Source organism: Buteo buteo, chromosome 11 (genome assembly GCF_964188355.1).
Source record: "Buteo buteo chromosome 11, bButBut1.hap1.1, whole genome shotgun sequence".
In the NCBI taxonomy this organism is placed as follows: Eukaryota; Metazoa; Chordata; class Aves; order Accipitriformes; family Accipitridae; genus Buteo; species Buteo buteo.
In genome coordinates, this window is record NC_134181.1 from 30,045,846 (window position 1) to 30,062,575 (window position 16,730).

General features: G+C 51.0%; 2 protein-coding genes across 2 annotated transcripts in view; one reads left to right on the forward strand and one right to left on the reverse strand.

Moving 5' to 3' along the window:
• On the reverse strand, window positions 1–16,488 carry ACAD10 (acyl-CoA dehydrogenase family member 10). The gene is given in 16 exon segments (XM_075041234.1): window positions 1–792; window positions 1,081–1,153; window positions 4,400–4,755; window positions 5,680–5,853; window positions 6,698–6,843; window positions 8,100–8,250; window positions 8,382–8,563; window positions 9,380–9,448; window positions 10,241–10,382; window positions 10,826–10,985; window positions 11,788–11,946; window positions 13,566–13,760; window positions 14,584–14,732; window positions 15,250–15,458; window positions 16,266–16,318; window positions 16,321–16,488. Coding segments are annotated over 16 exon segments (2,586 nt in total). The 3' UTR covers window positions 1–592.
• The window catches only part of BRAP (BRCA1 associated protein), a 15,763-nt gene continuing 15,402 nt past the window's right edge, over window positions 16,370–16,730 (forward strand). Inside the window, exon 1 of the mRNA XM_075041233.1 lies at window positions 16,370–16,568. Within this exon, the coding sequence (XP_074897334.1) occupies window positions 16,487–16,568 (82 nt within the window). The 5' untranslated portion in view covers window positions 16,370–16,486. The remainder of the gene's footprint in view (window positions 16,569–16,730) is intronic.

Here is a 16,730-nt window from a genome sequence, read left to right on the forward strand (position 1 = left end):
CACTTTAATATTGAATCAATACTAGACTACACATAAAGAGCCCAGGAATTACCATAATTGTTCCCACAGTTCTCCCCTTGCTGCTGGCCTCTGTGAAGCACTGAAAGCCCTCATCGATCCAGTCTGCATCCTCTGTGGTCCCCAAAGAAACCCAGAGGCATCCACTGCAGTCGTGAGACCATGGGTCCTCCCAGTTCCTCCCAGCTCCAGGGGCCAGGCACTGCCTCAGCTCCAGAGTCTCCCCTGAATCCAGAGTCCTTGAGGACCTGATTCAGTTCCCCTCACCGCTGACTGATGCAGTTCCCCTCCCCACCAAGGACTCTTCTAGCATCTGCAGTTGTTGGGGCTGTTGTGGTGAAGGAGGAGAGACACCCTGCTCCATTTTCTTTATTCCCAAAACCAAGACTTGCACCCTTAGCCTGGTCACTCCTGACCAACTCTCCCCCCTGCAAGGCCAGTATTGACTGCCTGCAACCTCATGATCCAAGGGTGGATTTTGCCCCAGACTTATTGAGGCTGGCAATAAAGGCACTGAGCCCAGACACCAGATACCAGCAAACACCACTGAAATTCAGAAGCTCCCAGGCTGCTGTTAGCACGACTTCTCCCATGCCAGAGTGGCTGGTTTAGTCATATGTCCAAGGCTCTCCAGTGCTGCGGATAGTGGCTTAGGTTTGGTTTGGAGAGCGCTGTCCTGTGAACCATGCAGGACCTTCAGCCAGACATGGAGGTCAGGTCCAAGTGAAGCACCAGGCTGGGGTCTGCACTGCTGAGATGCTCTGCTCCAGAGACCTGTGTGAGAGTGAGATCAAAGCCCACACCGGGCAAGTAAGGGGCTGCAGGACCAGGGAAGGATGGCAGCAAATGCCCCAGCCCCTTCCAAATGCCTTGGGGAACACAGCACTGGGGAAATGTCCTCACCTGGGATCCCACAACAGACAGGACAAATCACCTCCTGTACTCACAGGCCCTAGACTGCAATGCCTCATTCCTGGTGTGGAGGAGGCCCCTGAAGGGAGGTGTCCCTGTGTTGCTTTGTTTGGGCCAGAGAAGGGTCAGATGTTAGGCGCATGTGTCTGCTCACCTGGCTGTCCTGATCCATGGCCTTTGCAGTCATCATCAGAGCCACTGGTTTGGTTCAGGCACTCTCTGCCTGATGGAGGAGGACAAGACACGTTACATCCTCCTACATCCCCCTGCCCTGGTGCTGGCCCGCTCTGATAGCCAGTCCTGGCTCCCTCCCAGGCTGGAAGTGCAGCTGTGTGCCCAGTTGTATTGGGTTTGCATGGCAAAGTTTTGATAGCGGGGGGTGTTACAGGGGTGGCTTCTGTGAGAAGCTGCTAGAAGCTTCCCCTGTGTCTGACAGAGCCAATGCCAGCCGGCTCCAAGACAGGCCCGCTGCTGGCCAAGACTGAGCCCATCAGCGACGGGGGCAGTGCCTCTGGGATAACAAGATTTAAGAAGAGAAAAAAAAGTTGCTGTGGGACAGAAACTGCAGCTGGAGAGAGGAGTGAGAACATGTAAGAGAAACAACCTTGCAGACACCAAGGTCAGTGAAGAAGGAGGGGGAGGAGATGCTCCAGGCGCCAGAGCAGACATTCCCCTGCAGCCTGTGGTGAAGACCATGGTGAGGCAGGCTGTCCCCCTGCAGCCCAGGGAGGTCCACGGTGGAGCAGATATCCACCTGCAGCCCAGGGAGGACCCCACACCGGAGCAGGGGGATGCCTGAAGAAGGCTGTGACCCCGTGGGAAGCCTGCACTAGAGCAGGCTCCTGGCAGGACCTGCGGATCTGTGGAGAGAGGAGCCCATGCTGGAGCAGGTTTTCTGGCAGAACTTGTGACCCCACGGGGGACCCATGCTGGAGCAGTCTGTTCCTGAAGGACTGCACCCCATGGAAGGGACCCACGCTGGAGCAGTTCATGAAGAACTGCAGCCCGTGGGAAGGATGCACGTTGGAGAAGCTCATGGAGAACTGTCTCCCATGGGAGGGACCCCACGCTGAAGCCGGGGAAGAGTGAGGAGTCCACCCCCTGAAGAAGAAGGAACGGCAGAGACAATGTGTGATGAACTGACTCCAACCCCCATTCCCCGTCCCCCTGCGCTGCTGGTGGGGTTAGGTGTGAAGTTGTGCCCAGGAAGAAGGGAGGGGTGGGGGGAAGGTGTTTTAAGATTTGGTTTTATTTCTCATTACCCTACTCTGGTTTGATCGGCAATAAGTTAATTTTCCCCAAGTCAAGTCTGTTTTGCCCATGATGGTAATTGGTTGAGTGATCTCTCCCTGTCCTTATGTTGACCCACAAGCCTTTTGTTATATTTTCTCTTCCCTATCCATTTGAGGAGGGGGAATGATGGAGCGGCTGCATAGTGCTTAGATGCTGGCTGGGGTTAAACCATGACACCAGTGCTTTGGCCAGACGCTTTTATGCTTGCTTTGAAAGAGAAACGGAGCTTTCCTCTGCTCCTCTAGAGAGGATCTCCCCAGAGAACTGTGGGGACGGGCACCCTTCAGGACCAGTGTGCAAAGTCTGCTGGCTCCCCATGCGGGACATGGTAGGATCAGCTGAGATGCTGCCCTGTTCAGCGAGAGTGCCTCAGCCAAGAGCATCTCACTGCCAAGCTCACTGGGACAAACCTCTTACCCCTGCAGTGCCAGCTGGCACGAGGCAGGCTTGCCCTTTCCCTTGGCCCTTGCCCAGCTTATGAGCACTGTGACAGTCCCAGGCCAGGACTACTTGGCTGTTTAACACTCTACTGCATTATCTTTCTGCCGAGGACAGCAAGAGTCCCCCCCTGCATTTCACAACACACTTCCACAGCAAAGGTTGACAGTGCAGGGATGATGCCAAGGGAAAAAGCAGTGGGATGGATGGAGAGATGGCAGGGATGAGGGGGCTCTATGGTTCCCCAGACAAGGAGCAGTGTCTCCATCACAAGCCCAAGGCATGGAGTAGAGACAGCAAGGCAGCCCTGATGTTTGGAGACTTGGTGACTCCCTCCCAGCTCTGAAGATAAGTGTTTGGAAGAAAGTTGAGGAGATCTGCTCATCTCAGCACTTCTGAATTCCCCAGAGCTGCTGTTTCACCTCCCTTTCCACCTTCTCAGTGGATCAGCTGCTAAGCACCCTGAAATGCTGGGGTTTGCTGGTTTCTGCCAGAGCACAAGGAAATGTTTCTGAAGGGCTGAACACCAAATGGGATTTTTTTTTTTTGGCAGCTAAAAGGCAGTTAAGTAACCCACTAGAATTTGATACATTAAGAATATAATCTCAGTAGCAACCCAAGGATAGGGATGTTTGCTTTTGTGACACATTCTGTGTGTCTGTGAACGATTACTTATGACACCACTCCTGATAAATGTTTGCAATACCAGCCAGCCCAGAGCCACGAGCTCACTGAGCCACACCATGGCCACCAGCAGCACTGGGAAGTGGAAGCACAGAGAAACCAGACAGTTTGCAGAGGCTGGGCAGAGGATTCAGGTGTTCTGATACCTGTGTATTGACCTGACCTGCCTTGCACTGGCAGAAGGAAGAGATGTGTAATTAAAACTCTACAGTTCGAGAGCTAATGCTACTCCCATCTCTGCCACTGACCTACCACATGACCATGGGCAAGTCACTCTGGGAGCTGGTTTCTGCTTCCTCACTACCATACCAGGAATGACCAATGTCCCTCCATTTTGAGGGTTCAGGGCTGCAGCAGCACCTGCTCTGCAGAGGAGAGCCCAGGACAGTGACAGGGCCAAAGTCCAAGTGGCATCCCAGGGCCTGCACTGCCAAGGGCCTGATCACACTCGGCTTATCGCTGGGCAGGCAACTGTTTGCTGATGGGGACAACTGCAGGGACAGCCCCAGCCAGGGAGAGGAGGATAAGAGAACACAGAGGAGGAAATGAAGCTGTGGAGCTTGCAAGCAGCTCCCTGCCCTACCTGAGGGACCTCCCGAGGAGGTACTGGGAAGGATTCTTACAAAGAGAATTAATTAGCCTTTTTCCACACAGAGGCAGCAGCAAGGCTTCCCCCTGACAGGGGAAGGGAATAAGCAAGGGGCTGGACTGGCAGGAGTTGAAAAGTCCAAGTCCAGCCAAGCTCTGGGGACTCCATCAACACTGATGGCAGGACCTTGGTGGAGTAGCACCAGTGATTACATCTGGACTGGCGTTAATCTGCTCATCTTGGAAGGGAGTGCTAGCTTCTGAAATTGCTGTTCCCCAGACTATTAACTCTGTTACTTGAACGTAGCCAGCAATGGGAACCCGGCCCCCTTTCTCCAAGCCACTGGACTCTGTGAATGCCAAAAGTCTGATGTGATCAGGAAAGCAAGGGCACTCAGAGGCATGCCACAATCCCCCATCCTGGTGCAGGTGCAGCAAAGTATCTTTAGGGAGGAAGATGTCTCACCTTCAGTTCTGGAAGAGGACGTGGAGTCCATCTGGGTTGGGAAATCAGGAAACCCCACTGGATGCCCATGATCTTTTCCAGCTTGCAGTAAAGACCCTGGGCCATCCCCAACAGGCTGGTGGGGGGAGTGACCAGGGGGTCTTTGGGCATAAGAGCTGCCCCAGGATGACGCCAGGTACCATAGCTCCTTCTGAGGAACGGCCCTCGCCTGGCCCAGGTGCTGTAACGTCGTGCGAGAGGCTTTGTGGCGGGGAGGCTGTCAAACACACGGAATCCTTCTTTTATGGCAAACTCCCAAGCCAGGTTGGCCACAAACTCTGTATCCTCCCGGCTGCTTTCACCTGGGGCTGGCCTCCCTGGGGACAACAGAATAGGATATCTTTGTTTGAAAGAGCCCATGTTATGTAGTCACACCCCAAACAGTGCCATGTGCCCTTGTCTGGTCCAGCCTCGAGGAGAGTCCTTTCTAAGGAATATAAAAATAACGTCTTGTTTTTCCTCTGATAGCGACTCCCAGGCCAGACCTGATGTATGCAGATAAACAGCACTGAGAGTTCACACCACTTCCCTGCTTTTGAGTCTCTCTTCGAAGGTGGAGCTTACTTTGAAGGTCTGAGAGCTCCACCTGTAGGACACGGCTCTGAGCTCTGAACTCTGCCCTCTGCTCAGTTCTCCCATGAAAGAAAAGAGATCACACAGCAACCTCTGATCAGCACAAACAGCAAACAGGAACAGACCAGACCTTGCATCCAGCAAAAAGCAGCTGCTGGGGAAATGCCCTGTGTGTGCTCCCCTTTGGCCCTTTCTTCTGTTTGTACGACACAACCTGACTACACAACACAACCTGCCGGAGAGGTTACAGCAGCCTCACACTCTCCAGAGCCTGTGCTGGAGCATGGAGAGAGCTCTGTGCTTTACAGGACACTCTATTCCCATCCCTCTTGCCTACATGCAGCAATAACTCGCTGGGTGATTGCTTCCAGGTCACTCGTCTTCAAACACAGAGGTGAAACAAAAAGGGCTCATTCTGAGCCCTTATTTCCCAGAAAAGCTCTATGCTGAAAGCCCAAGACTGCCAGATATGCCACACTTTGCTGTAGCACCTGGAATTTTGGAGCTCTCAGGATTCACAGCCAAGAGTGTCTAAACCCTGCAGCATATGCTGCCGGTTCCCACCTCCCCCAGTTCAGTGTGAGACCTCTCCCCATACCAGTGCTCACGTGTCTGTGCCCTGGCTGGAGACCTGTGCAGAACAGGGCTGGTGTTGTTGGGTTCCTCACCTGTCAGAGAGTGTTTATGGAGTCTCTGCAGCATTGCAGCCAGTCGGAAAAAGGCAAAGGCCATGTAGAAATTCCAGTTCTCAGGACACCCCACTCCCATGTGGCCACAGTACATCCGGGAATACTCCTCTTCCGTGGGGACTCCCAGGTGCCCCAGATCACACTTCCTCAAGCCTGGAAGATGTGAAGAGGCAACAGTGAAGCAGCAGACAGTGAGGAGCTCAGAGATTTCTAGGGATGCTGTGAGGCTCTGGCAGAGCCATGCAGCTGTGGAGCAGTGGAGATGCCTGCACCCATCCAACACCTGCACTGCTGCCATGCTGTTTCCATACATAACAATGGGGGTTTGGTACCAACCCACATAGGTGAAATGCATTCGGGGCAGTTTTCTTCATTTGGGTGATATTGTGAAAGCAGTGACTGATGGATCTTCCTCCTAAACAACAGAGTAATTTTCCTCCCTGTTTACCCCTATATTGTTCTTTTTAACAAGTGTATAACTTTGTGGACAAACCCCTTCTGGGCTGGCCTCGTTCAAAGCTTTCCACCCAAAAAAGTTCCCCAGTTTTACAGCTGAAGTGAGAGGGAAAATAATCCAAACTAATTTTTAAATTCAGTTTTGCAAGCTGTGAAGCAGGGCTCTCCTCTCTGGGGCCATCCCTGACATGACTGCTAACAAAGGTCCATGTGCGTGAACAGGGTGACAGTACCAACCAGTACAGGGAGCGCATGGCAGAGTATCTGCCAAATGGGTGGCAGATATGAGACAAACTGGGGATGGGGCAACCATGCCACAGTGATTACTGCACATGCAGAAAGATGTTTCCACCCTGGAGGGATGGAGAGTTCTTCAGGGAGGGGAGAAAGGGCAGAGCAGGCAATATGGTACAAGACCCACAGCCCTTTCCAGCCGCAATGAGCCCAACTGTCAGCTGAGCTCTCTGAGCAGGAGCTAATCTGTTTCTGAACTCTGGTTCCTCTCTCCATGTGTCAAATGTGACTTTGCCCCTCTCTGTACCTCTCAGTGCATTAAAGTGAGGTGGCAGGAAGTAGGCCATACAGTTATTCGCCAAATCAGAGATGGGATCTCCTAGAGTTGAAAGCTTCCAGCCAAGGACAGCAAGGATTTCTGGCCTGTCTGGATGAAAGACCAGGTTGTCCATCCTGTATTGGAGGGAAAAAGAGATCAGAAAAGTCTCAAAAGGGGGGAAAAAAATCCCAGTGCTCAGCAGCAGTAGGTGCTTTCCAGTGCTCTTCACTCTCTGCAAAAATTGCTGAGTCCTTTGGGAGGCTGCACAAGTGAAACATTGATTTCTGCAAGCATAGGTCAGAGAGGACTGAGATTACTGAATAGTGAACTCCCCGGTTGATGATGAACTGAACTGAACTGAGCTTTGAAGAATGAAACAAAGTTACTCAGCACCTCAGATCATTAACAGATGTTATAGCACAGGCTAGCCAAAAAGTGAAGCAGGTAAGTCACTGTCCAGGGGGATCTTCTGGTCATTTCAAAGGCACACAGTAACTCCAGGCCCTGCACTGTCATGTGCTGTAGATTATGTGCAGTACAGCCTTCACCAGTTTGAGCCCCAGGAGAGGGCAGCAGCCTATTGAGGAGGAAACAGAGAGGGCAGCCATCCTGCCAGGTGCAGAGAGCTCACCAGCTTCCAGTCACACTGGAACTGTGTGTGCTAAACCTTGCGGGAAGGAGCCTTGGCCCAGAACTGGCATACGCCTATGCTGCAGCCTCACAGCCCTGGCAGCCAGGGTCTGACAACACAGAAGTAGCTCTCAGCATCCCTCGCCTCTGTCCCCAGCCACCAGGCTCTTGCATGACTTCACCTGTGACATTGGCAGGTTTTGCCATACATCCTGCAGCATCTCACCAGCCACCCAAACTCTTTAAGCACCAAATACCATCAGCAAGATGCACCAGGACTGATTTCTGAGTATTGCAGAAACAGCTGATGATCCCCTGGTGTTAGACCAGTGTTTGCAGTGGTTAGGCAAAGAAACTGAAACACCAATGAGGCAGCAAGATTGGAATCAGACTTCAGGAGTCCAGGCTTTCAGTTCCTGCCCCTAGTTTTCCTGCTCTCAAATGAGTACTCCTTTAAACTACCACAGATCAGTAGGCAGATAAATACTGGGGAAAATGCAAGAGCTCTGGGTGCAAGACAGCACCAGTCAGAGCTCTTGGAATATGTTTCTCATGACAGATGCGAAGGGCTTGTGGCCCTCTAGATCTCGTTACCTGGGGGATGCTGAACTTGACCCAGAGCCCAGCTTTCAGACTGCTATGAAGCTGCTGCGCCAGCCCAACTCAGCATCTCTTTGGAGTCTGCATACTGCTTTACACTCTTTCTCCCTCTCTACTGCCTGGGATGTGCTCCAGGGCAGTGCTGTCAGCCAAGCAGTACCTGAAATCACCATGCACAACTGTCGTCTTCTGATGTTCAGGAAAATGCAGAGGCAGCCACTCAATGAGTCTTTCCATCGCTGGGATAACATGAGTTTCCATAGCTTGATAATGCTTTGTCCAGGTCTCAACTTGCTGCTGAATGTAATTACCTGTAACAGAGGAACGAAGGCTCTCAGGGAAAGGGACTGGCACAAAGAGGCTTCAAAAGAGATGCATAAAAGGTGCATGCTGATACACTGGAGAAGAAAACAGTGATAGAGGATACATAGCCTTCTCTCACCGTGCTCCCCGAGGTCCTCCAGCTTGGCTGCTCTGAGGTCTACGCTGTGGATCCTGGAGAGGACTTGACTCATGGCAGCATAAACAGCCCTCCGCTGGCTAGGCTGCAGCGCAGGGAGGGAGACATCTCTGTAGACACGGCCAGCACAGTGCTCCATCAGGTAGAAAGGTGTGCCAAGGGTGCTGGGGAAGCAAGGTGGAATCGGCATGTCTGAGGTTAATACTGCTACCTACCACCCTTCAAATCTCACCTGCACCTTGAACATGCCCCCCCAGCCTTCACCTGCATGGCAAGGTGAAGAGCAGCCTCAACAACACTTGAGCACTCATGCCCAGCTGTGGCCTGAGCTCAAGCCTAACTCAGGCTGCCAGGTGGTGGCCCACGGCTGTGGCATGATCAGTCCTGGTCTCTCCAGCCCCAGGAAGCTGAGCTTGGGGCCAGGCTACAGCACCAACTGTCTCCCTGACTCCCCTACAGTGGGCTCTGGAGCCAGGCTGTCAGACTGCATGCAAACACCATAAACGGTGGACACACATTTAACTGCAGTGCAGAGACTTTATTACTGCAGCCAGTAGAGATCTGAGTGTAGCTGTGCTGACTGCAGGCTGCACAGGGTGTCCTGGTTGCAGGCTTGCTGCTATCATGGCTGTAGATCTTGGGGCAAGTCTGAGATCTGGCAGTTAGAAAAATCACCTCCTTATTGGAAGCCTGAGCATACTGAGTCAGCAGGAAGCCCTACAACACTGTTTTACAGCGGCTTTTCAAAGGAAGACAGCATTTTGATTAATTGCTAAAATAAGGACACACCTAAAACAAGCCAAATAAAAGTGTTACCGTCCTTTGAACTTCTAGAGGCTCCTCTAGCCCAAGATTGGGCAAACACTAATTAGACCAGTGCACTTTGTGAGGTCTGGCTCCTTCTTCTCTCCTCTCCTTGTCTTTGGGGAAATCTGGCTGAAGTTATCAAGCACAGAGTGAAAGCTGAGGGACAAGATTACCTTGTGTCCTCGCAGAGAGCAAGTACAGTGGGAACAGGAACACCAGCCTCAGAGAGTGCCTTCAGTACCCTGCCAGGGTGAGTCAGAGAGCCATGTCAGCACAGAAAGGCACTAGGGCATCGATACCAGAACTGCACTGTTGCTAGGCAGACACACAATATCAGAGTCCTGTGCTCAGTTTTAAGTACACTAAAGTGACATGGTTGGGGGTAGCCGAAAGAAGCACACTAAAATCTTCATATGGCCCACAGCCCCAGGACCTATCCAACACACTCTGGAAAACCAAGGGGAGATCACAACTGCTCCCCCGCAAGAGTCCTGCTGCTCAGGCAGAGACCTCTGGCACAGCAAACTGGCTCGCAGCATGACCCTTCCAGCATAGGTCTAGCCCTTAGCGAGGCTCCTCACTGCTCAGTTGCAGTGCTGGGCTGCAACCTCTCTCCCGCCTAAGGTGCCAGAGGTGACAGTGAGAACCTGTGTCTTCCGACATGTGCTGGGAGAACTGTGGTGTGCTCCATAGATTGGAAGGATCACAGTGCAGGAGTGGGGAGGATGCTTTTCACAGGCACAGGGTCCTAACTGCACCCTCACCACGAGCTGCAGGGCAGTAGCACAGCCTTGTCTCTCAATCCAGGACTGCTCACACGAGCTGTAGCAAATGGACAGATCATAGACCAGGATACAGAGCTGTGCAAAATGCAGGGGAGGACAATGTGGGAGGCAGGTGTGTGAACTGTGTGTGATGTGGAACAGAAAAGCCAAGGCTGGAATACAGCACTGTCCCTAGGATGGGGTTGTTTGGGGTCTCCTACAAGAGCCTTCCCTGGTCAGCTGTCATGAGGAGCACAGCTGCCTTCTCACCTGTATTCCCTTCTGACAGCAGGGCCTGAGGGACACAGGCTGTCAGAGAGCTCCTTCTTCAGCACTAGCAAGCGATCTCCAAATTTGATGAAATAGGTCCGGGTAGACTGTCCATGGCCAAACTGTCGTAACACTAGTGGGCCTGAAGAGTTGAGAGCAGAAGGTCAGCAGACAGAAACATGAGCCAGAATTATTTCTCACCGCTTCTCCAGGTTTTAATTCTTCCTGCACCTGGGTCTGAGACCTCACTTGCAACAATCAGGAACCTACACATTGCTCCTGTGTCCCAAATCCCTGGGAAGCATGGTAATAGCTCATAGATGGCTCACAGGCCAGGAATATCCCTGGCATCTCTTTGGCAACTTGTGCTTAACCCCTCCCAAATGAGGAAGTTCTAAAATGCTGTTTCCCATTTCTGGGAAACAGTGACAGATCACTGAAACCTGAATGGCTGCAACATTTGCTTGGAGATTAGGAGCCTTTCATTAACATTATTTTTTCAGTCCATCTCTCGTATGATGGAAAGAGCCAACGGCTCCAGAATATGCGAGCTTTCAGACTGAAGAGCAAAAAGCACTATGATACCTCTTGCGTGGTCACCAAGAACATTTTCAAGGTACTTTTGCAGATGATCTTTTGGGATTTCCGCACTTGGTCTCACTGAACGAGTATATGGAACAAACCCTTGCAAAGGAAAACCCAGATAGGTTTCCAGCTCTTTGAGGGCTACTTCTAGATCACCGACCTGAAAGCAGGAGGGAGACAGTAACACTGGGTGATAGTTATAAGATAAAATTGCCTGGGAAAGAAAGAGCTCTGCACACTTGCAATGCATTTATCTGTGAGTCCAGCGGCACTGATCCACTAAGACACACAGGAATTCATGGGTCATTCCCTGCCAACACAGAGCACCATTACCAGTACTCACTGAGCCTCCTGCCTTGGTCTCTGTCCCAGAGATGTACCTGTTACAGTGGCATAGGCGCTGTGAGCTTGGGCTGGGCTAAGAGCTGGAACTCCCTGTGTGCAGTCCAGGGGAGCAGAGTTCACTCTTCCCACCAGTTCTGTGCTTGTCTTTCCCCCAGTGGTCCCCTCACCAAAGTAAAACCCCTGTGCTCATTATCTCCAAAGCCTGGGGGTTAACCAGTCAGCCCCCCAGCTGCCAGATCCATGAAGCCTCAGAGCTTCTAGAAATTTATTAAACGTGTCTTATTTTCTCACATCAGGTGGATGTGGTTGTCTCAACCATATGGTTAGGGCTGTTTCGCTAATAGGGAACTGAGGTCCATGAAGGAGAAGCAACAACTCCAAGGTTACACCGGCTGTAGGGTTTAGAGTCATGAATGAAACAGGCCAGTGCAGACTTTGCCAGTAATCCTCCCCTTTAACCCCACCACATCTTGTAGGAATAAGGACAGGCTGAAACAAAAGGCTTGGCAACATGAGTCTGACCCTGCCATTTGAAAATCCTGAGCCATTCAAGTCAAACACAGCTTCTGGACTTAAAAACCATACCCAAGGCCTGCCCTGGTTGCATTGCTTTGTACCTTCACTGTTTTAATGCCAAGCTGGGCTGCTGCTTTTAGGTTCTGGCTGCTGTTGTCAAGGAAGATGGATTCCTGGGGCTGAACACCCAAGCGCTCCAAGCACAGCTTGTAGATACGAGGGTCTGGCTTGTGCATTCCTTCCCGATAAGATTCAACCATCTACGGCAACAACAAATGGAATATGCATGAGCCTACTGTGACCACAAACATCTGTGCAGTGTTGAAGATGGAGGATGGGAGGGTGGGAAAGAGACTGACAGTCTAATTAACATGTGAAATAAAGGACACAGGGAATGGAGGGCTGACAGAGCTGGATAGGACGTGATTCAAGTGACTGTGTGGGTGCCAATTGCCTTGGCTGTGACTCTGTCAGCTCAAATAAGCTAAACAGGATCAGCCAGTCCTCGAATGGAAGATATCCAATGAGATGTCATGATGTGGGAGACTCACTGGATGGCCTAAACCATGCTGAACCAATTGCTCAATGCTGTCCAAGAAAGTCTTGGAGTGCACCACCTTCCAAATGATCTGGAAAAGTGGTGTCCTGATCATCACACGTATCAACCATGCCAAAGCAATCTTCACAGCAGCAGAGATGTTGACCATAATCATCTATCCAAATTTGGATCAAAAAAGTATTGAGTCAGTCTCTGAATACTCACATTTCCCTCACAACCATAAAAAATTCAAGCAGCATTTCACCCCTGCACTGACAGACACTCTAGGAATAGAAATTAATCTATTAGACAGATATAAAAGCCAATGCTAATGGAAATTCACATTCAATTAATTTTTTTTCCCCACTAATTACTGTGCAGTGCTGTTGCCTGCTGTTACAGAAGAGCCACAATACATGAGTGATGACACCAGATAGGCCATGGTTTGTAAAGTGCTTTGAAACAGGCTGGGATGAAAAGTACCACAGAGCATCACAACAGAGCATCAGTCTACTAAGAGAACTTCATAGGCACCAGTGACACTATCATAATGTACAGAAAGTCAAGTCAATAATGACATAATGTTGACAAGATGACTTTAACAGTCCCAGGTTTTAAATGTGCCTATACAACTCTTTTTTGCATATTTTGTTGTCTTAATCAAGGCTATAAAACAAACTTATATTATGAATAAACTCCTAAAATTCAAAGATGTCAGTTGGGGCACACAAAAAAGCAAATTTTGTGTCATGCTGAGCCAAGCCCTTATAGCTGCCTGTTAAAGCGAAGCCACTTGAACCAGCCTCGAGGTTCATGGCTAATCTTCTGCTTCATCTTTGCAAAAGCAAACCATGCTGGGAGAGGGGTCTCTGCCCGCTCATCAGCTCAGGCAGATCAGCATGTTGGGGTAGTGGGATGTTTTGTAGTATAGGGGATGCTTTGCAATTCTTTGGGATGAAACAAGCTTTAAAAGAGTAAGGACTAAATATAAAGCAGGCAGGGGCACTGGGTAATAACATTTATTTCTTGTATAGTCTTACAGCTCCTAAGTCCTTTATTGACACTGCTACCTATGCCTGTTACACATATACTTGTGGCTGCATGGGCATTTTGCAATGATTTTTCAAATGCACAAGTACCTACCACTCACTCCGACCCTCTTCAAGGCTCTGACAGTACAACTAATTATACCAGGAAACATTTTCACAGACCGTTACATTTATGTCTACTATCATGGGCTGCTGGTTGCCATTCATTTGGTACCTGCATGTAAAGAATTTCAGTTGCTGCTTTCTATAGACCTCGGTACAGAAATGCATTTTAGAATCCATCCAGGCTTACCACATCAAAGTGCTTTCGGTCTAGGCACAGAAAGCTCTCCCCATTCAGCAGGCAGAAGTTGTTGCTTACAAGAGCTGTCTTAAGACCTTCCGCACGGATACACCATACTGCTTCTGCCATTATGGGGAGCTGTCTTATCATCTCATTTCTGATTAAGTCCGAGAGAAAAGAGTCCACTGGAACACAGACATTTGCCTAAGAAACCAGAGAAACCCCAAGAATGGTAATTAGCTATAAATGGTTTTTCAGCAGGGAGGAAAATAAGAATGGCTGGGTAGGCAGATTGCCTGATCATCTTATCTTGCTGTCGTACTGCCTTTGGCAGCAGAAGGCAGTCAGTGAATCTCCCAGCTAAATTGCTTAGACCAAATAAACAAGCATTCTCACATTACTAATTCTGCAGAAGCAGCAGCAGAGATGAAGGGCTGATTTGGGGAAAGAGAAATGCACTAGGACTGTGTCTGCCATGGAATCAAGGCAGGTTAGAGATAAATACTGCTTTCCATTCAGCAGGCAGGAAAGGAATCTGCATTTTAGACTGAGCTGTTTCAGAAAGGCTTTATTCAAAAGAGGATTCTTGCACTGTGTTCCTGGAGCCGTAGTGGAGGGACTCCTACTGATCTTAAGAACCCTCCCCAGAGACCATGGTCTCCATCCATTGAGCGGGTCCATGTATGAACTAACAGCAAAAGCCATTCAGCTGGTCGCTGACCCTCTGACTTCTCATCTCGGTTGATCCTAGAGGCGTCTTCAAATAAAAAAATCACAAAATATGCAGGAAGAGGCTGGTGGAAGTGAAGGCAGATTCAACTGACCATCCCGCCTGCATACCAGAATGATGACGGCAGTGAAAAGTCTGCCATGATCAGACAGCAATTCTTTCTAGGTGGTAAATCCAGACCCTTCCACCAAACAGTTTCTTTTAAAAGCTCCTCTTTCCTCACTGAACCACCACATTGCAGGATCCCATTTCCCTGCAGTCAGGAAGCAGAAAGAGAGGAGGGGGGAGCTGGCTTACCATCTCAAAGCACTGCTGTCCCAGTTCCTGCAAAAACTCCACAGTTGTCAGCTCTCCTCTTTTGTACTTCAGAGAGGGACTATTTTCCCCTCCCGAGAGTATAGCTTGCTGGATGGTGCCGGCTGGAATACAATTCCGGGCCTCCCAGTCTACATAGAGAAAAGTAAGAAATCCAGGAAAGAGCACGTATGGCATCATCAGAACTGGGAACTTAGCTTGAAATCCCGCTGAGGTCTGATACATCGACCAGCACTCATGAGAAGTGACGTGCTGGACAGGGGTAATTTACCCAGACACAGAGAGAAATTTGGGCATTCCCCCAACTGAGGCACTTCATCTCTATTTTTGGCGTGGTACCCTTGGGGTAAAAACATGGAGTTCTCAAAGTGTGTTGAAGGACTGTGCCAACGTTGGGTGGTATCAGCCGGTCTCACTACAGGACAGTTTCATTACCAGATGGGTTCAGGCCCTGACCTGAAGCTGTCAACATGGTTGCCGGTTGCTGTCATTTCTAGTACGTAGGATGGCACAACAGGGTACCATCATCATCATCGCAAGTTCTTGAATATCTTACCCAAACCAGAGGCGGCTGACAGGGACACCTGCTATTTATTTTCCCTCCATGCAGAGAAACAACAGGAACAAAGGAGAAATGATAATACACACCCGTGGCTATCTTGTAAGGGGATGGGAGGAGCACTCCGCTTGCCTCAAAGATCACGGCTTTATAATGGCAACATCCAGATTGCCTCCACTGGCTTAACCACTGCGGGTGCTGCCAGATCCCGGCGCAGAGCAGGTAAGGGGCGCGGGCAACACTCCTCAGGTACATGCTGCGAACTGTGTGGAGGGTGTTAGGAAAATTTGCAACTGGCCTGGGCCGACCTAAGAGAGAGGCTAGGACACAAAGTATAGAATTACAACAGTAAATATTTACTCAAGAGTATGAAGTGTCCCAGCCAAATCAAGACACTCTGAATGTGGTTTTACACAGGGTCCTTATACCCTTCAAACGTTCAGGTATGACACAATGTGATTAATCACTAACACGCACACTACTGATTATGGATCATAGCAAAACTTTGCAAAGCGACTCTATTTTTGCAATGTTTGGATGGCTTGTCTATTGATCCAGATGTCCATGAAGTCAGTTTTGCTAGAGTGACTTATCTATGATGTCAGATGATGCTGGGAGGGTTTTGAAGACGTGTTAGAGCGCCTATAGGATGCTGGTGTTGATTATCCAGGGGTACCCTTTATCCTTCACGAACAGCTCTATGCCATGAAGCAAAGTCCTTATTTCCGGGGCCGGACTGCCTTTTAGTTTCTTTTACTTAAGCACAAGCCATACCAAAGCGTGAGCTGCAAGACAGCAGCGTGGCGGGTGCGAGGGGAATGGAAAAAAGGTTTGGTTTTGGGGTTTGGGTTTTTTTGCGGGGGGGGGGTGAGGGGGTGCTTCGGCCTAAGGGGATGGGGCCAGCTCCCTCCAGCTTGCCTGCGTTGCCACGGTAACGGGGCCTGCCCCCTCCACCCCCGGTGTCCCATCCCTCCTCTCGGGCCGGGGCACGGAGCGGGATGGGGGGGACGGACCCGGAAGTCCCTTCCGTCCCCCCCCGTGGTCCGGCCTCGGCCCCCCCAGACCTAGCCCAGGCCAGCCTCCCCCAAGTCTCGCGAGAACACACCTGGAAATCTCGCGAGGACTCGCAGCCGCTCGCAGCCGTCCCCCCCCCCCCCCCGTTCTCCTCTTCTACCGCAGCTGACGCGTCGTCGCCGCCTTACGTCATCGCGTAGCCGGGCGTGACCCCGTTGAGGTCAAAGGGGAAAGGTGCGGGAGGCGGAAGCGGGTGTTTCATCTCCGTTGGCCTCTTCGGAGCGCGGTGGCCGGCCCGCGGTGCCCGGGCCCATGAGCGTGTCTCTGGTGGTGATCCGGCTGGAGCTGGCCGAGCACTCGCCGCTGCCCGCGGGCTTCGCTTACAGCGCGGCTGGTGAGTCTCTCCGGTCTGGTCCGGTTCCCTCTTACCGGAGGACTGGGCCCCGGTACGGGTCAGACCTGCCCGCCGTAGCGGGGGAGGGAGCTGTGCCTTGTCCGCGGCCCGCAGACGCCCCGGGGGAAGGGGTCGGGGTCGTCGTCCCGGTGCTGCCGGTGG